The 21,471-nt window shown below is 34.4% G+C and overlaps 1 protein-coding gene across 3 annotated transcripts in view; it reads left to right on the top strand.

Moving 5' to 3' along the window:
* Positions 1 to 21,471, top strand: part of ATRNL1 (attractin like 1) — a 786,052-nt gene that overhangs the window by 17,260 nt on the left and 747,321 nt on the right. For all 3 annotated transcript variants that reach the window (XM_077877514.1, XM_077877517.1, XM_077877516.1), the window contains exons 2-5: positions 7,517 to 7,600; positions 9,213 to 9,326; positions 14,884 to 15,012; positions 16,781 to 16,989. In XM_077877514.1, coding sequence (XP_077733640.1) covers positions 7,517 to 7,600; positions 9,213 to 9,326; positions 14,884 to 15,012; positions 16,781 to 16,989 — 536 coding nt within the window. The remainder of the gene's footprint in view (positions 1 to 7,516; positions 7,601 to 9,212; positions 9,327 to 14,883; positions 15,013 to 16,780; positions 16,990 to 21,471) is intronic.

Raw genomic sequence — 21,471 nt, 5'->3', positions numbered from 1 at the left:
GTAACGTGATAAGTCTAGAAGTTAGAGTCTTCTCTACAGGTTTTTGTTTGTTTTTGTGTGTGTGTGTATGTGGGTTGTAGTTCATGATTTTTCTAAACTGCTTTTGTAATGACTATATTCTTTGTTGTGTATGGTCTCTAAAGTTTCTGTTCTTTTAGCCTGTGGTCAGCTAGTGTTTTGATACAGATTTCTTTGAATGCATGGAGCCAAGGAAAAAATAAAAAAATTCTTCTAGTCTTTGCAGATTGACTCTTTTGGAGCATTCCTTTGGTGCATAGGTAGGTTGTTTATGACTCTGCCTTAGCCTCCATTTTCTTTTTTGCTTTCAGTCTAAAAGTTAGCCAGAGATAAAATATAGTAGAGTCTTCTTAGGTGCTTTCTGAGCATGTAGTCTTCCCTGAGGATGCACGTGGCTTCCCAAATTCCCCTGTATGGGCTCACATACTGTATAGTTTCTCAATTAATTCTTCAAAGAATCTCTCCCAAGGTTTTCCTCCCAGGCTCTTGGTGTATCTATTATTTACTTCCACTGTCACCTTTTGCTTCATGAAGCAGGGGTTGTTTCTATTTGTCTTTCAGTGTTTTTGAGGAATCCTTCTGTATAACTGCTTTTTTGCTCTGAAGGGATTTCTTGCTAGGTATGGGATGATTTTCAATACTTGTATCAGCAAATGATTTCATGAGTTAAATGTAAAAATATTAGGTAAATTTTAGTTGCTCAAGGGGTCATTGCAATTAAATTTATGGTTCCTTCGTTAAACCAATCTGAATAACTGTTAAATCTTTCTTCTCCATTCTTGTAACCATTGTTATTTGGATTGCCCTATGGTCTCATTGTTAGATATTACCCATTGATTCACTGAATGATTTGCATTTCCCCAACAAAGCAATGTTATTTCATGAGCCACTAAGTCTTTATATATACTTCAGTCAGCAATACTGTTATGTTTATTGTTTTTATATAGTGCTAGGTTAAGTTTGATTACATTTAGTTTAAGATTTTTGTGTGAAGGATATTTATAATTTTCATTTCTTCTTCTGTTGGTTTCATCAAGTTATACTATTTAAAGAAGTATTCCTTTCATCTAAAATATCAAATTTATTGACAGGAAGTTGTTCCCAATGTCTTATTCTTTCTGTAGCATCAGTAGTGAGGTTTCTCTTCTCCTTTTTGATAATGGTAATTAATATTTTTCTTCTTGGTAAGTTCTGCTAGGAAATTATTAATTTTTTTAATCTTCATGAAGCCAGTTTTTAATTGTGTTGATTTCCTTTATTGTATGACTTTTCTATTTAAGAGATTTCTGTTCTTCTTTTTTTAAAAAATATTTATTTACTTATTTGAGAGAGAAGACAGTGTGCACCAGTGGGTGAGGAAGAGAGGGAAAGAGAGAGAATGCCACACAGACTCTGTGCTGAGCATGGAGCCTGATGGCGGGACTCAATCTCACAACCCTAAGTGACCTGAGCTGAAACTAAGAGTCGTACACTCAAATGACTGAGCCACTCAGGTGCTGTAAGAGATTTCTGTTCTTTATTATTCCCTTCCATATACTTTCATTTGCTTTAATTCACTATTCTTTTTCTAGCTTCTTAAGCTGTAACTTTGAATAATTGATTTTCAGTTTTCTAATATAGACATTAAAAGCTAAAATTTCTCTGTAAATTCATCTCATAAATTAGCTTCATCTCATAAATTTTGCTATGTTGTGATTTTCATATTATTCAGTTAAAAATATTTTCTAATTGGCTTGGGGACTTAGAAGTATATTGCTCAATTTGCAAATATTTGGGGATTTTAAATTTATCTTTTTTGTGTGGTCAGTGTGTATGGGGCTGCCACTAATTTCATGGTATTTGGATGCGTGATTACTGTAGCCAGTTGTTATTGATTAAGTTGATTTAATTAAATTCTGATGTTACTTGCTGGCATGGCCTAAGAACAAGTAGTCTTATAAAGAGGGTGGGAATTAATTTTTCTCACTGTCAGCTTTGGCTTCTGAAGACTTTTGCAGGCTCAAAGTGTGAAAAAAAAATATGAGAGTTTAAGGTCCTCAAGCTCATCTATCCAGATGGTACCCTCCTAGGTATCAGAGTTTTACTTCCTCTTAGGGGCACTATCTTTAGCACTGTAATTTTGTTACAGTTGTGAATTAAACTTTTTTTTTTTTTTTTTGTTATGATTCTGTTCCTCTCACAGTCTGAGCCTGGGGCTGTTTTTCAGCTTGGATCTTCACTCTGAATTCAGGAGTAGAGATTCCTTCACTTTAAATGTTACAGAGTCCCCTGGCTTTTACACTGTATCTAAAATTAGTGGTTGGTGATTTGGGTCTTATAGGATGTTGGGAAAAGCTGCTTATGGGCAGGCGTCTCATAGAGGCACTCGGCTGGAGTTTTCTTCCTTCAGCTTATCAATGACTTTTTACAGCAAATCAACTAACTCTACACAGTCCTTAGAATTACCCTTGCTACTGTACTTCTCATATATTAGAGCTATTGCAACAGCCTGTTGTCCATGCATAACTTTCTACTGGTATCCCATCTCAGCTCACAGGTTAAGAGTCTTAGTCATTGTGATGCTGTGGCATGCCAGGAGTTATTACCATTCTGTCTACCATCTGCCCATTGAGTGATCCAATCCTAGAATCCTGTCTTGAAGATCTGCTTCCTGCTGGTAACTATTAGTTTGGTCACCGGCACCCGCCCCACCCTCCCGAAGCAGAAGTATCTGCTTTTACACTGAGAATTAGCACATATAATATACTTGGGAGATGCAGGGACACTGACTGAATCATACAGAGAAGTAGCCAATAAGAAGTATGTTATCAAGTCACCTACCAAAGGGGGGGACTAGAGCTTAATCCCACTGGGAAGTACTGGGGAGAAAATGCACTGCAGTATAGTCCCAACAAAGAGGTAAGGAAGCTTAGGGTATTTACATTTTTATCCAATCATTCATTGACTAGGGGATACCTCTGGGAGGATATTGATTTATAAGCACTTTCAGCTCATCACATGCAGAGGAAGTGTAGGTTCCAGCAGCCAGAGGGGAGTCCTCCAGCAAAGATGCAGGTGCTCACCTAAGGAAGTCAGGCTGAGTGTATGGAAATAGCAAAGAGGGTCTGAGAGAGTATGGGGGTAGCACAGACACTGTTGGCTACTTCAAAAGATATATCTGTTTTCTACTATGTAACATAATGCCAAATTACTTTGCGAAGTTGTATGACAATTCTTTTTTCCACATCTTTGCCAATATTTGATATTATTCTTTTTAACTTAGTTTTGTTGTGTGCACAGTGGTGGTATGTAATTGTGATTGTATTTTGCATATCCTTGATTATTATTGATCGGTTTGGGTCCAATCAGAAAGGAGAATCACATAATCTTAACAGGGAAGGTTTAATGTAAATAATTTTTGATTGTACCAGGGATTGGGATAATGAGAAATTGGCTAGTAAGAAGTAAAGGTTTCTCCAAACGATGTAGAGATAGTGGATATAAGGAGGAGCCACTACTAACCTTATGGTTGAGATACAACACTTACGTACAAGTTCCCACCTCCTGGCCTGAGATCCAGACCTTGTTGAGAGGGCCTGGCTGTGGCTCACTGAAAGGTACAGTTGCTGTCATGCTGCACTGGTAGAAATTATTTGATATCTGCCCTTTGGAACTTGCTATGGTTATCTCACTGAGAGATGAAGAATGCTGTTCGTGAGGCAGTGTCTCACTGAAGGCACTCTGCTGCAGAATTTCCTGAGGGGAGGTGCTAGGAGAAGCTACTGGTGGCTGGCTTGCTGGCCATCACATTCTATAGGATCCTAGTCCTGGAGAAGCCAAGCTGCAGGAGATTGTTAAGTACATTGGAACCCGGAAACAAAACTCTTGTCTCCTATACTCTTTCTAGTGCACTCTGTTGACAAAGCATGCCAGCTTAACATCATGCCATCTGACAAAGAAAACATATTTAAAGGGCCCAGATCTATTTTCACAGAGTAGGTAAACTGTGGATTTTGAGGCAAGAGGCAATGGATAATTGGCACAGTCTACCCTTTGGTTATTCAGCTTCTTTATGTTTCCTTCTAAACATATGTGAATTCCCTAGCAAACAACAACACTGTATTTCTATCTAAGAAGATACACATATTCCAACTGAGGTTCTCACCCTTTGACCAAAAAGAAGAAGTACACAGTTCGAAGGGTCATTATATCTGTGGTTGGTTGTATTAATTACTCTTCATATTCATAGTCATATTGAATATGCCATTATCTAAAGTCTAAATTGTAGAGTTAACTTAAAACAAATTGTATGTAAAATAAAAATGAGGAGAGAAGATATACTTGTAACAAGCAAATAGAAACTGTGCAAAACTGTTATGATCTTTGTTTTTATGTGTTATAAGATGATAATTGATATCAGTGGTTTTGTTCTTCTACTCCCTATTTTATTTCCCCTGCTCTCAGCTAGAGTCTCAGGCTGTTGGAGTTTCACCTGGTAGAGTCCAGTGGGTTGATTTCTCAGTCATTCTGCTTTGGTTGAATATTTTTTATGGGCCTATCTTCTGGATCTCTCATCCTGTTTTAGCTATGTTTAAATGTGCTGTAAACCTGTGCATCAAATTCTTAATATTGATTAGGGTAGTTTTCAGTATTAGTATGTCTATTATTTTTTCAAATATGCTCTCTTACTTTTTACAGTTTTCAATTAATTGCCAAAGTTTTAAATCTTGTCTTTTGTTGAGCTTAGTAAAGCATATTTGTTTTATATGACACATCTGATAATCTCTGTAGTTGAAATCTTCAGTTCTCTTTCTGTTGTCTGTTGGTTCTTATTTTGTTGTCATGCATCTTCATATGTCTTAGTATCTTTAATTGTGGTAGACGTTTTATTTGAAAAGTTGTTATTAGAAATAATTTGAGGTCTAGAATGATGTTATCTTTCTTTAGAGTATTTTTGTATCTTCTGTTACGAACTTTGGCCTACTGGCATTTCCAGTATCATTTTAAGCCAGTTTTAAGTCTTGAGGTTTCTAGCCATCCAGTGAACTCATAGCTAGGCTGCAGTCCATGCAGGGCCTAGTTTACTTCTGGTACACCCTTACTCTAATAACAGGTCATTGCATCTCAATTCAAAGTGCTGTGCTGTCTTGAGCCTGTACGTTTTGTGGGCCATTGCCTTCAACTGTCGTGTCCCTCCCTGTTTCAGGCTGCCAAAAGCACGCTGCTTTTTGATATTGTCCTCTCAATAGGCAGGTCTCTCCAGAGCAAAAAGCAGCTCTGAATGCCTGCCTCATCTTAAAGAATTTGCAAGGTCTGGGTCTTGAGTTGGTAGATCTTACTATTTTGTTGCTTATAAGATGCCTTTAAGATTTTAAAATTGTTCCTCAGCTTTTTTTTTTTTTAAGATTTTATTTATTTATTAGAGAGAGAGAGAGAGAGAGAGGAAGAGACACAGACACAGGCAGAGGGAGAAGCAGGCTCCATGCAAGGAGCCCAATGTGGGACTTGATCCCGGGACTCCAGGATCACACCCTGGGCCGAAGGCAGGCACTAAACTGCTGAGCCACCCAGGGATCCCCTGTTCCTCAGCTTTTTAAAGTTGTTTTCAGTGCAGGATTTGTCCGAATTACCTTATCTGGTATTGTTGGAAGTGAAAAATCAGGACAAGTTATTTAACTTGTTCTTTATAGATTGTGCCTCAGTTTTCTCATCTGTATTATGGCGTTAATAATTATTTATTATCTTGTAAGGTTTTTTTGAGATTTTTAAATGAGGTAACACATCATGCTCTTACAGTAGATCCTGACACATAGAAAATGCACATTTTATTACTAATTTGAGATATTGGAATTTGTTGTTCTTAAAAAACTTTCCCAAGCATGAATTAGCCCATTTATTTATTTATTTATTTTTTAAAAGATTTTATTTATTAATCATGAGAGACACAGAGAAAGAGGCAGAAACACAGGCAGAGGGAGAAGCAGGCTCTATGCAGGGAGCCTGATGTGGGACTTGATCTCAGGACTCCGGGATCACGCCCTGAGCCAAAGGAAGATGCTCAACTGCCGAGCCATCCAGGTGTCCCGAATTAGCCTCTTTATTGCCTAAAATAATCTGCAGGGATTATGAAAGATTTACAAATAATGTTTTTATTGACTGACATTTCTGTGAACCACGATTTAGGTAAATGAAACTTTTGTTTTCCTAGTGTAGTTAAGATGAGTTTATACTATAAGGAAAATTTAATTTATCTAAAACTAAATAGTGACCTAGAGATCTATGTGCATATGTGTATATTATGTATATGTATTTATGTATAAGTGAATATATAAAGACTGATAAGTCCTTGTGTGTGTTTATATAAATATATGTATTTGTATAATATATAGAATCTAAATGGGAAGATATCTTAATTACTTAAAATAAGGTGTTTTGTGGATAAAACAATTGGGCTGGAGCTAAGGAGAACAAAATGAAGTACAATTGAGATCTTGTTTTAAATGTTTTTAAATTATAAAAACAGAAATTTTTCTAAGAATTGTCTTTTTTATGTTTGAAATAGAAGATAATTATAAAGCCTTTGATTTACCCTATTTTCAAAATTGAGTTCTTGGTATAAAATAGACAAGAGAAAATCTTAATAAAAACAGGTAGTTGCACACAGTGAAGTCTGGTGACAACTACCCTAGCAATTCTGATAGATGTAATGGGACAGATTGTGGCGATACTTGTGGTGCATCTAGTATAATATATAAACTTCTTAAATCACTGAGTTGTACACTTGAAACTGGTATCACATTGTGTGTTAGCTGAAATTAAAATAAATGAATAAGTAAATAATTGCTTGAGAATGGATAACATGAGAACTAAAGAAAGCCAAAACCAAAAGCAAACATAGCTAACACTGTAACTCTGAAAGTGGTTATGTACATATACTATTTCTCTATTTCTTTGATCTGCATCTTTTTTTTTTTTTTTAAGATTTTATTTATTCATGAGAGAGACAGAGAGAGAGAGATGCATAGACACAGGCAGAGGGAGAAGCAGGCTCCATGCAGGGAGCCCGACGTGGGACTTGATCCCGGGTCTCCAGGATCACACTCCGGGCTGCAGGCAGCGCTAAACTGCTGCGCCACCGGGGCTGCCCTGATCTGCATCTTTTAAAGTGCATTTGACCTTCCTTCTTTTGCCTCCATCTTATTTTTGTACAGAGACAATTTAACTTCATCTATTTTTGCATTAAATCCATCAGTAGAGTGTTCAATTTTTCAGTGTATTTTTTTACCTGTGCAAAATGAAACATTTGAAATATGTCAAGGTGTAGAGAAATCCAGAATAAATTCTTTTGAGTTGTAGGGAGATACAGGGCAATTTGAAAACTTTTCTAATTTGTAAATAAATTCTCCCTGTGGAAAATGCTACATCTCATTTCTTCGGTTTAATGTCTTTTTAATTTTCTTATGCTACTATATGTTTTAAAGTTACTTTAAGGTAATTTTTTCATGATTTTGTTTTCTAGGTTAACAGAACCTTCTGGATATTTAACAGACGGTCCAATTAACTATAAATATAAAACTAAATGCACATGGCTAATTGAAGGCTAGTAAGTATATAATTTGGATTAAATTGATTTTTAAATTTTATTCTGAAATGATAAAGAAAATGATCATATCAATGTTAAAGTATTAAAATGTAATTTTATAGGTATATAGCTCATTCAGTTGCTTATAGTTTATTCAGTGATTATTCATGATATTTTTAAATGAGATTTGCAACTTTTAGATATTACATTTAATATAAATTTTTTTTAACTATTTTTTTTTAGGATTTTATTTATTGATTCATGAGAGACACAGAGAGAGAGAGAGAGGCAGAAACACAGGCAGAGGCAGAAGCAGGCTCCATGCAGGGAGCCTGACATGGGACTTTATCCCGGGTCTCCAGCATCACGCTCTGGGCTGAAGGTGGCGCTAAACCTCTGAGCCACCTGGGCTGCCCTTAATATAAATTATAGTATCCCTTTACTTGTGATAATAGTTTGTTACATATATTTTAGAGTTATGTTAGTGTGGCAGTAAGTAGACGTTTTTGGCTTACTTTAAACATCTTGTTATGGAATTTGAAGATGCCATAGAGAAGATAAAAATATTCCATGCTGAATTATGCCATTGGTTTATACTCTTCAGTATTTTAGTTATAAGGGTATTTAAAAAGAACATTTTGTAAGAGAGAGTTAATTATCCTTTTAGGAGCTTTTTTCAGTAATTAGGGCCTGAGTTTGGATTGATCTATTTAAACATACTGTGAATAGATCATAAATGAATTGATACAAGTTATTTTATGGTTCTTAAAGAGTGTATTTGGAAAATGTTATTTTTGGGGAAGGTTATTTAGATAGGTTTTTAGAAATTATCAATTTCCTGTACATTGATAGTTTCATTTTGTTTATTTTTGTCTTGTTTGTTTGTTGTTTTTTAAGTAATCTCTATGCCCAACATGGGGATTGAACTCATGACCCCAAGCTACATGCTCTACCAACTGAGCCAGCCAAGTGTCCCCCACCCTTTTTTTTCATCTTATTTATTTGTTAATAATATATCCTACTGAGACCTTTTGATTAAAATTTCAATACCATAGTAGGGCCTTTAGCTAATAAGTATTATGTAGAAATACGAGATGTTACTTATTGAGTGTTGAATTTTAAAAATCAACTTCATTCAAGTTTAATTTGTATACAATAAAATTCATGTTAAGTGTACAGTTCAACATAGCTCCAGTAATATATACAATCTGTGTAATGTCCACCTTAATCAAGACATAGAACATTTACTGCTGACTAAAGTTTTAGAAAATGGTGATTTATATATACAGTTTGTTAATAGATTTTGAAGTCGCATGTCATTTTTACATTTGATTTATTTTTAAAATTTTATTTAAGTAATTTCTACACCCTACTTGGAGTTCAAACTCACAACCTTGAGATCAAGAGTTATATGCTCTTCTGACTGAGCCAGCCAGGTGTCCCTCATTTTTATAATGTATATAATACTCTTTTTCTGTAACTTAATAGTAAATAGAAAATTTTTTGTAAATCAGTTTTTAAAAATTTTTTAATTTATTTTTTGTAAATAGGTTTTTAATACAGTACTCAACATTTTTTCTGACTATGCTTTGAATATTACATATGAATTTAAACATTTTAATATTTTTTTCAGTCCAAATGCAGTGTTAAGATTAAGATTCAATCATTTTGCAACAGAATGTAGCTGGGATCATATGTATGTTTATGATGGAGATTCAATATATGCACCTTTAATAGCGGTTCTTAGGTGAGTAATTGTGTTTTAATTGGTGAATTGACAGTTGTAGAGGAATAAGTGTAATTTATTAATTTTAAATATATACTACTCTGGGCTTTAAAATAAATTTAGCAGAGATACTGATTGCTAAGTTTCAGAGATGTTATAATACTATGTTGCATATTGTGACTGTCAACTTAGGTACATATATATTAGTGTAAATTTTGATTTAGTAAAGATAAATGAGTACTCATTTCAGAAATGTAGATTTCCTAAAAAGTATCCTTTATTCTTGCCACATATAGTTTGTTCTTTTAAAATGATGTGAATGTTTCCAGAGCTACCTATTAGACAGATTAATATGAGTTCTAGATGACAAAGAGATAAAGATGTGTATGTTTTCTATAGTTGTCTTTTTATTTTAGTGAAATGATAAAATTTCCAATTCTGTAAATAAAAAGTTAAGTTACACTTTATGTAATGGTTTAATAATCGGTATGTTTCTTTCAGTTCTCAAAATTTGGGAGTTTTTGTTCTTTCAGAATACTTATTGTTAGTAGTCAGGCAGTCAGATTTAAATTTTAAAATTACAGCATTTTCAATATCAATTTAAAAATCTTTTCTATGTAAGTAATATAAATTATTATAAAATGTTTCATGAATAGGAGAAAATATATTTGACATAGGAAAAATTAGGATTGTGGTGATCAGTGTTGATTTTGAATACAATTAACTAACATGATTGTTGACCAAGTTACTGATTTATTTATTCTTATATTTCTTATATCCGTAGTACTGCTTATATGTTCTGTTATTGTTAAAAATTTAAATGAAGATAAAAGCTTATTGTTCCCTTCAAATTTTTAAATTTTCTTTTTTCTTTTTATTTATGTTGCAGCTACTCTGTTTACCAGGAATGTAGACTATTATTTTTTTGGATAGACATGTAAGGACTTGTATTTCTGAATGAATATTTCACAGTGACTCTTTAGCATCTTAGCATCTTATTCATAGCAATACTATTATGGCTATTACTCTAAAGACTTTCAGAATTTAATTTTTGAGTTGTCTGAAAATTATTTAAAGGGTTGCCACAAATACCCCTTCATCCAAGGACAAGAGGTAGAAAATGGAATAGTCTTACGAATAATTATATTGTAAGATAATTCATAGTAACAATTAGGTAAGATTCTGGGTTCATACATTAATTTTTAGCAATTTAGATTTTACTCAGCTATCGTTATTCTATTTTTATGATACTGTTGACTGTTATTTAGATGTGTGCCTTTCCATTTGTTTTGTTCATACTTGTAACGACTTTGCATTAATTAACAGTAATCCATTAACACTCTTACCAGTGCTTTTTTGGTACTAAAGGAAACTTTGTAAGATAATTAGCAGGATGGAATTTAGTATATGTCTGTGAAGATGGAACCAGTGACTTTTTGTTAGCAAGTGCTCCTATTAGCTATCTTGAAAGAGATGGAAGACGTTTACTGAGTATCCACTTGAGCTAAGCAATGTAGTAGGCAGTTTAAATGTTATCTAATTCTCACAAGGATCTTGTGGAAGAAGTGCTGTTATCCCCATTTTATAGCTGAGAAAATTGAGACTCAGGGGAATTGTTTTACTTCTAATAGATGATGGAGCCAGAATTAGGACATGACAGTCTCCTGATCTAAAAGCCTGTATACTGTGAATTCAGAATCTGTGTTTGAATGATTCCAGTTATGTAAATGTACATTATTCAGCAAATATGTGATAACTTTCTCAGTTCCAGAGACTGTCATAAGCCTGGAGGATATAGTAAGGAATATGATCAGGCATTACAATGAATTCACACACGAGCTACCTAGAGTTGGGCCAGACTTCACTGCTTGAGTGCACAGCCCTCCATAGGACTGCCCTCAATTCAGACACCAGCTTCAAGTTTAGAGATCCTCAGGTCCTACCCACACTTCTGACTAGCTGGCTGCAGATTTAGGGGTACCTACCATCCCTTCTGGTGCAATAATTCACTAAAATGACTCACAGAACTTAGGCAAACACTATACTTATGATTATAGTTTTAAAATAAAGGAGAAAAATAATTACCAGCCAAATGAAAAGACATATAGAATGAGATCTGGGAGGATCACAAACAACTTTTTTGTCCTTGGGATGTGTTACCTTCCCAGCACACCAATGTGTATCATCATCCAAGAAGCTTACCTGAGCTACAGGTACCCAGAGTTTTTGTTGGGGTTTCATTATATAGGCATGATTGATTCAGTCATTGGCCACAAGTTCGAACTCAATCTCTAGTCGCCCTCCTCTCTGGAAGTTGGATTGATTTCTTGTGGCTCAAAGCCTCAACCCTTTATTTTATTTTATTTTATTTTTAATTTTTATTTATTTACTTATGATAGTCACAGAGAGAGAGAGAGGCAGAGACACAGGCAGAGGGAGAAGCAGGCTCCATGCACCGGGAGCCTGATATGGGATTCGATCCCGGGTCTCCAGGATCGCGCCCTGGGCCAAAGGCAGGCGCCAAACCGCTGCGCCACCCAGGGATCCCCTCAACCCTTTAATTGTATGATTGGTCTTTCTGGTGTGGCCAGCTCCACCCTGAGTCACCTCACTAGCATAAACATCAGAGTTCCCCATGAATAAAGAAGACTCCTATCACTTGGAAAATTCCAAGGATTTGGAGTCTATATCAGTACACAGCAGTTAGGCACTGGTGGCAGCATGCACACAGAATTTTTTACTCAGCACAGTAAGTATTATAATCAGGTTATGAAAAGAGTGGTATATGATTTTATTTTATTTTAATTTTTTTTTGGTATATGATTTTAGAAGTAACTAATTCTTCATGGTGAATTTCATCATAGGTAGAAGAATAATAGGCAAAGTATGGGGGCCAGATGGGACATTCTTGGTAGAAAAAACATGTACAAAGGCATAGACACATTTAAGAGCATTATGTTTCAGGCTAATATAAGTAGTTGTGAGTAATTTGATCATAGGAAATGTGAAGGGATTGGTAGGAGCCAGATTACCCAATAAGCAGTAATCAGTACATCTCCCGAATGCTTATTATGTACCAGGCAGTATGCAAGCAAGTGTTCTTTATATATATTAACTCCTTTAATCTGTACAGTATTCCTTTAGTTAAGGATTATTATTGCAAGAAGTTTATAAATTCTCCATTCGTAAATGGGGAATTGAGGCACAGAGAGATTCAGTGAGTGGCTCAAAGTTGCCTACCTAGTAAGTAATGTAGTCAGACTAATAAGTCTGGTTTTTTAATCCTTTAATCACTGTATACCACACTAAGGGAATTGAGCTTTCTTCTATAGGCAAGACTTTAGAATGTGGAGAATGGATACAAATAGAGAAGTGTTACTGTTTTATTGTGTGCGGACAACTGTTTGCTGTATTGCATGTTTGTAAAATCACATTTAACAATTTGGGGCCTGGATAGATAATATATTCCTATGGAGAGTGCCTGAAGACAGTAGCAATCCAGTCAACTGAATTTAGATATTGAGGTGATTCACACACAAGCTGCAGTACAATCTCCTGGAGGGCTGGTCTTTTACTAGTTCACTTTTACTTATAGTCTTTGGGGTCCCAGGTCAGAGCGAGGAACCTGGGTTCCACTTTTCTCCTAGCTCTGTAAAACAACCCAGTTTCTTAAATTTTAAACTTCATCTCCAACTTTGAAACCAGCAAATGCCCATAAGGAGAAATGACTCCAGTACCTGGGCTCACCATCTTCTTAATTCTCCAATTCCATTCAAATTAATTTTTTTGGTTTTTATGTAATTTGTCATTTTTCTAGTTGACTTCAGTGGCGGGGTTAGTTGGTCCAAATTGCTTAATGTGTCATACAAGATATGCAAACCTTCTTTTTTAAAGTTTATTTTAAAAAATAAACAATTTATTTAAAATTCTTTTATTTATTTTTAAAATATTCTTTTTTAGAAAACTTATAAATAACCAGTAAAGAAATCTATTCTTTATTTCAGAGAAATTAATTTATATATATAGATTATAATATATAAAAATATAAAAATATGACAGATATATTTATATATTAGTTATATATAATATTATAAATAGATATTATATATCTATTATAAAGACCTGGGAATATTATTTTTAGCAATGTACTTACTTCAAAGTAATTTCACTATAATGAAAAATATACCTAACTAAGACTGGTATTATAGAAAATTTGAATTCTTCTGATAGTCCTCTTTTAAAATTTTTTGTTCCTTCACAAACATAAATTAGTAGATGCAGTAATAATTAGAAAAACATGAAGATTTGATTACTTTTTGTTTGCTTTGAGAATATGTTTGTAAAATAAATTATTTGACTATTTCATATCGTTCTGTTAAATATGATTTGAATGAGAGAATTCAACTCCTGGTGATGCCTACACAGAAATTTAACACTGCCTAAAGGAATGGACTATTACGAGTAATGTAATTTGTTAGCAACTTGCTTTCATGTTTTACAGATTTAGAGAGAGTAGTATGGTATAAGTAAATGAAGATATGTAATATTTCCTCATGAATAGGAGATTGAAAAGGGGGAAAGTACCAATTACTAACTGGTTACCGCGCCAAAACTCTTGCATGTTAAATCTACCCACTCCCACCATTAGTTTTCTTTTGTATGGGCTGAAGTGTCCTTTGGAATATTAATTTAATTTGTAAAAGTATGCAAAATTTGAAAGAAATATAAATAATATATATTTTTAGATGACCTAAAATAACCTAGATTAGTGTCCTGGAGGTGTACAAGTTTAACTAGAATGCCACTGTACTCACTTTGCTGCTGTGGAGTGTTCTCTTAGCTTCATTAGAATTTGCAACCAGCTGAGTGAAGTAAGTCAGTCGGAGAAGGACAAACATTATATGTTCTCATTCATTTGGGGAATATAAATAATAGTGAAAGGGAAAATAAGGGAAGGGAGAAGAAATGTGTGGGAAATATCAGAAAGGGAGACAGAACATAAAGACTGCTAACTCTGGGAAACGAACTAGGGGTGGTAGAAGGGGAGGAGGGCGGGGGGTGGGAGTGAATGGGTGACAGGCACTGGGTGTTATTCTGTATGTTAGTAAATTGAACACCAATAAAAAAAAAAAAAAAAAAAAGAGAAAAAAAAAAAATAAATAAATAAAAAATAAAAACCAAAAAAAAAAAAAAAAAAAAGAATTTGCAACCAGAGGAATATAGTGAGCCTATATGGTGGCTTTAAGAGATGGTTTACACGTAAGTTAAGAGATCACCCCATGGTATTATAACAGAATGTATAGCAGGATAAAGTGAGAAATGGGATGCTGCAGTGCACATGGTGTGAAGGAAGGAAAGGAGGGTCGTGGCATGAGAGCACATGTTCATCCATTGGCAGCAGTAGGAGGACCGATTGGGTGGAAGATGGAGAGGAACTTTTTTAGACTGATCATTCTAGTTGCTTATTCTGTTATACATATTTAGGGATGCTGACAAGGGTATTTTTGAGTAAATTTTAATGTGATTAACAGTCGTATGTGTATTAATATATATTACATTCGATTTTACTTTCTTACAGTGGTTTAATAGTCCCTGAAATCAGGGGAAATGAAACTGTGCCTGAAGTTGTTACAACATCTGGCTACGCACTGTTACATTTTTTTAGTGATGCTGCATATAATCTAACTGGTTTCAACATTTTTTATTCGTAAGTATTTTTTAAAATTTTGTATTGTAATGATTCTTATAACTTCAAATTATTTGTTTTTATAGATATCTTCTTTGTGAGGAGCAAGCTAGTGTGGTAAATTTCAAAATTATAGGATTAAAATAGGATAAAAATCTCAATCATATGCTGTAAAGTACTATCTCTAAGCTTGTTTTCTAAGTGTCAGAACTTTATGGTAGCAAGTCTGGTTGACATTTAATTATGAAATTTAAAATTTGCCTTCAACTCAGGGCATGATCCTGGAGTCCTGGGATCGAGTCCCACATCAGGCTCCCTGAGTGGAGCTTGCTCTTCCCTCTGCTAGTATCTCTGCCTCTCTCTCCCTCTCTCTCTGTGTCTCTAATAAATAAATAAAATCTTAAATAAATAAATAAATAAATAAATAAATAAATAAATTTTTTAAAAAAAGAAATTTAAAATTGTTGGTAAATGATTAAATAAAGAAGTATAAACTAGAGTAACCTTACTTGTGGTAGCAGTTGTGGGATTAGTGGGAGTCTTCATCTGTGTCTCTGCTTGAAGGTATTGTACTCCTAATTTGAAGATGGGTATGTGAACTACCTTTGTGTAGTCTTTCTGTTCTCCAGAGACAGTACTGGATACTCTGTGTGCATTATGTTCTTTGATTTTCTTTACAACAATTCTGTCAAATGGGTATTTTTCCCATTTTACATATGAGGAAATGGAGGCTTAAGGTAAGGTAGATGGATATACCACTGTCTCCTCTAAAAGAAGAAAAATAATTTTTATTAAGAATCTATTATGTATCTGGCAGTTTATATAAACTTTTATGTCTGGAAGTCCCATGGTGTAGTGAAGGAATCAGAGATGATGTCAGATGCTTTCACAGGAATGACCACAGGAGGAACTTGATACACTTCTTTTTTTTCCTTTTTTTCAGGAATGTAGAATATAACGAGAGAATTTTCCATCATGAATAAAATATTCTAAGTATTTTTTTTTAAGATTTTGTTTATTAATGAGAGAGAGAGAGACAGAGAGAGAGAGAGAGAGGGAGAGAGGGGCAGAGACACAGGCAGAGGGAGAAACAGGCTTCCTTCAAGGAGCCGGATAATTGACTTGATCCCAGGTCCTGGGATTATGCCCTGAGCCTAAGGTAGACGCTCAACCGCTGAGCCACCCAGGCATCCCTCTAAGTATCTTTAGATTGTTAGAATTTGAAATCAGCAAGTTGTTTAGGATTTATTTTATCTCAAGCGTGTATGCAAGGAAGAATAAGTATATAGTAGAATATAATTGGTTAAAAGGCTTTAAAATAAAATTTGATAATTATCCCTTTTCTTCTATGATAGTATATAAATGATAACATGCTATTTAAATAATATTATATAACCAGGTTATATCTTGGCTTTTCATGTAGTTTCAGGTATTCATGAATTTAATTATTTTCTGTAAAATGTATATTCAAAACACTTGAATACTAAGTCTTTATAAAACATTGTGTTTGGAACTGTATAGATTATGCAAATATGGAGTGTGTAGTCCTTTGAAGTTTGAAGTCTGGGTGACAAAGTAAACTCCCTGAATGAATTAAGATCAATTGCAAATAAATATTAAATGAATTGCATTAGGGACAAAAGGATACAGAGTAAAGCATTGAAGCCACATTGTGAAATTGTGTTAACAGTACATAAAACAGCATAAAAGTGGTAAAGTTTACAAAATATCAACCAAAATTCTTCTGTAATTACCTTGAATTTGAATATATATGAATTATATTTTACAGAATCAATTCTTGTCCTAACAATTGCTCTGGTCATGGGAAGTGTACGACCAGTATTTCTGTTCCAAGTCAAGTATACTGTGAATGTGATAAATACTGGAAGGGTGAAGCTTGTGATATCCCTTACTGTAAAGCCAATTGTGGCAGTCCTGATCATGGTTACTGCGACCTAACGGGAGAAAAATTGTGCGTCTGCAATGATAGTTGGCAAGGTAAGCATGTGATGGCTTTTTTGCAACAATGATTCATATTTCTAATAAGATTAAAAGAAATTCTATACTCCTTTGTTTGCACAGCCAAATCTCATGTACTTTATTTTTAGAATTTCAGATGAACAATCAACTTCTTAATAGTTTGTTTCTTCACAACTGGAATTGGTAAAGATTTTGTCTACACCCTGTTTTGACAAGTGAAATTAGATTTGGTGATCTTTTAAAATAGTGGGTTTGTGATCAATATGATCTATAATTTTTGGTTGAATCCTGAAAGGTTTGATGACTTGACTGACTTTAATGCGTGTTGCATTCAAATTTGATTTATAATGGATAACATAGTATACTGCAAAAATACTGGTCTTCTATGGTACTGAAGTATGTTAAACATATCTTAGGAAAGACTGACCTCTTGTGGCTATTTTTAAAAGAACAGAATATTTTTAAAAGTAAAAGATTTCATAAAGGATTAAACTAATTTAGAATTAATATTAAGGATTTCAGCTGCTTATTGCAAAAAGTAAGATTCCTGAAGGAGAATTTCTAAACAGTTTTTATACATATCTGTGATTAAATATTAGTTTTAGATTACATTGAAGAGTTTTAGCTTACTTAAGTATTTGGGTATAAAATCATGAATTTTGTCATTGTGGAATTAAATGAAGAGATACATCTAGTTATCCATATGCTTACCTATCCAGAGCTTACTTTTTGTTAATTATATTTACATATTGAGCTAGCTTTGTGCCAGCATGCTAATTCTGTTGATTGAGGTAACTTTGACTCAAGAAATACGTAATCCAAAGTTACATGATCATGTGTTGTTTTAGTACAGGATAGCAGTAGTAGCAGTAGGTCCTGTTAGACCAAAGCAAAAATGAAAGAGAATGTGCCCCTCATATGGTTGTATTCATCATTCTTTAAAGATGACTTAAAAAAAATGTTACTGAGTATGCTGAGTTACCGAGTATACTTATTTAGAGGAATTATTTTAGTCTTTGTATAGATTATGCCCATCTTAAACCTATGTTATCTCATTAAAAATATTACTCTGACACAAAATACCAGTCATTTCTTACTGAATTGAATTTGATTACCTATTATGATTATGACAGATAGAGAGTTCTCTATGTTCTTTAATTATTGGAGCATATATTTTATTAAATGGCTATTTTAATAGTTTGTGACCTTCTAACAAGTGCCTCAATACACCAATTTTTTTTTCATTTTAGTCTTGAAACTAAAATAATGTTCTTTTCTATGGAGAGAATGGTACATCAGAAATATATTTAAATTAAAGCCTGAGAAATAGAAGGATAGCTTATACACATAAGGTTTTTCAAAGTAGTCTTCAGTTGCTGTCATCTTTATCTTATTTCAACAGTTTTGAAAGGAAAAGAGGAATACATTTGTATGCTATTCTCTATAAACATCTCTGTCCTTTTTTATTCTTTACTTTTTTCTTTTTACTAGTCCTTCTTTAAAATGCTTTATTTTCTGGGGATTTATAATATCTGCCTCAAATGTTCTCTTCTGTTTTTTGACTTTTGTTGGCCGTTCACATTTTTATTCAAGTCAGTAGTGTCTCAAGTTAAAAAAAATTCCTGACTCTTACATATGTCTATAAGCAGTTGGAAAAGGAATATACCCAAATGCTGGGTGTATTCACTTTTTTGGGGGGAAGGTGTGTTCACTTTTAAAGGAAAGTGATAGGGCAGCCCGAGCGGCTCAGCGGTTTAGCGCTGCCTTCAGCCCAGGGCGTGATCCTGGAGACCCGGGATCGAGTCCCATGTCGGGCTCCCTGTAGGGAGCCTGCTTCTCCCTCTGCCTGTGTCTCTGTTTCTCTCTCTCTCTCTGTGTTTGTCATGAATAAATAAATAAAGTCTATAAAAAAATAAAGGAAAGTGATAATATGAATAGTTTCATATATATATCCACACAAACGTGTATATTTTTATACATATCTTTTTTATAACTGTAAAATGTACAGAAATCAGATACATTTTTATGCCACTATTCTTAATAGTTACAGAATTGATCTCTGAATTGATGTGAATGTTTTATGGTGGAGCGCTTGGTGCAAGTGATATTGTGCTTCTTTCATGATAGATGATGTACAGATTGGTTCCCTTAAGCTTCAAACCTGATCCTTGATTTATTTAAGGCAGTATAGCTTAAACTAGCTAGGATTCTTACCAGAACATGAGGGGAAAATGATGTTTCTATTTCAGATATATGAATTGGGGAGGAATCATTGAGGGGAAAATGAGAGAGAGAGAGAGATTTGTTTCTAGGACATCTGCGGAATGATCAAAGAACTTGAGATATTTAAAAATGAGAGCTGAGGAAGCAATCTGTGAGATTCAAAATCTGGCAGTTTTTTGTACTGTGTTGTTTGGAATTAGATTCTTGGGTTAAAAATAACAGATTATTGCTACTTCCATTATATTTTATTCTTTTATGATGGTTAATTTTACTTACTCTGATTTTATGCTAGTATAAGAAAAATTAGTATTACTTTTTAGAAACCAAGATTTTATTAAAGACGATGAATGTGGAGGGGAAGCCCAGCTTTATGTTAGGTCTTGAATTCCCTTCCTAACATTTCTGTAGTGTTTATCCCACCTGGTCTTCATGTCTCCTTCTTTTCTCATTTAGTTTTTTATGGGCACCTCTGAAGACTTGTGCTCAGCCATCACCATACTTTTTCCTCCCTTAACTTTCTCTTCTTTCCTCCTTAATCAGTTTAAACCATACTTTTTCCTCCCTTAACTGTCTCTTCTTTCCTCCTTAATCATCTGCTATCATTTTTTTTTTTTTACTGCTTGAGTAATTTTTCCAAATTACACAGGAGTCTGTTTTAATGGTAAATGGCACCATCAATGTCAACTGTCCCCCCTTTCCTGTAGAAAAGACTTAGAAAACCCAAAAGCTGAGACAGTAAAGAATAAAGAAAATACTAAGTAGCATGTTGAAAAGCACGCAAGTTTGTTGTATACTGTGTAATTTTGTCATAATATATGGTTGTCAAGGATGATATATACATATTAAATAGATTATTTAAAGGGTAGGGACCTCTGTGGACTCATCTGCTTTTGTGATAATTTTCACTGAATAAAATTTGTTGGGGCAAAGGCAATGTTAAAAAGCAGTTTTCTTTTACGATGGCTTCCAAACATTGAAACAGATGGATTTTTTTAATAAAGATTTTATTTATTTATTCATGAGTGACACAGAGAGAAAGAGGCAGAGACATAGGAAAAGGAGAAGCAGGCTCCATGTGGGGAGCCCAATTCGGAACTCGATCCTGGGACTCTGAACCGAAGGCAGATGCTCAACCGCTGAACCAACCAGGCATCCCCAAATGAGGAATTTTTAAAAAACATCAAAATCATGATATAACAAATAGAGTTTATGTTCATATGTAGAGAATACAGTATAACATTAATTTACGAAGCAGTCTCCAAGTTGTGGTGCTTCCCTCCCCCCATCCCATTAATTCCCTAATTAGAGTGGCTCCAGGTGTCTTTTACATAAATTAAACAAAATCTGAACCAATGGAAGTCTTTGATTCTAAGCAGAAACAGTTCTGGCTTACTGGAGCAGAAAAGAAAGTTATTGGAAAGTATGGCAGAGACCATTATCTCCCAGAATTCATTCTTCCCTTCTTTTTAGTAATAGAATTCACTGAGTTTTTAGCTCAGGATGGCATTCCAGCTACATAGCACATTTCTTAGCCTTTCTTGCAGCTAGAATGGCTATTGTACTAAGTTCAGGTCAATAGGACATGAGTGGAAGTGATGTGTGGAACTTTTAGATCATTGAGGTCTTTCCAAATGGTAGTAGATGGCATAACTAGAATAGCCAGTATTACTTACCTATTTGGTCTAGAATGTTTCATTAGGGAGAAATTAACTTTTAGCTTATTTAAGCAACTTAGTTTGGGTTCTCCTAACCTGTACCCTAACTAGTACAGAAGCATCCTTACTAGCTCTGAAGAGAGATGAAAGGCTGGAAAAACCTTTGTTGAAAGGGGCAGGGGCAACAGAAAGCCATGTGGGTGGGTTCACAGCTACCTGAAAGATGAAGGCACAGGGATGTTTGATTAGGATATTCCTGTCATTCCACTGGACCCTGGATCCCACCACTGGCATCCTTCCTGTGTATTCTACATTCTTCAGGCATGGCTAGAATGCATTCCAAATGGTTCCAACAGCTTTATATCACTTGGGAGGATGCAAAGTCCTGCTTAGTAGCATCTACTTGGCTAACCATAGGTCTTTTTCATACCTTGGCTGCTTGGAGATGTGTAAATGGAGAATTTAACTTTTCGGATTTATATAGTGGGAAGGGATCCTGTTTTTGAATCTCACACAATAAGAGATATTCCCAACCGGGAAGGGGGTTGAAATCATTGGAGTCTCTCAAACAATTACAAAATCCAAATAAATATTTTTAGGTGTAGATTATTGCCTTATTTGA

This window comes from Canis aureus, chromosome 29 (assembly GCF_053574225.1).
Source record: "Canis aureus isolate CA01 chromosome 29, VMU_Caureus_v.1.0, whole genome shotgun sequence".
Classification (NCBI taxonomy): domain Eukaryota; kingdom Metazoa; phylum Chordata; class Mammalia; order Carnivora; family Canidae; genus Canis; species Canis aureus.
This window is presented reverse-complemented; position numbering and strand designations above follow the sequence as displayed.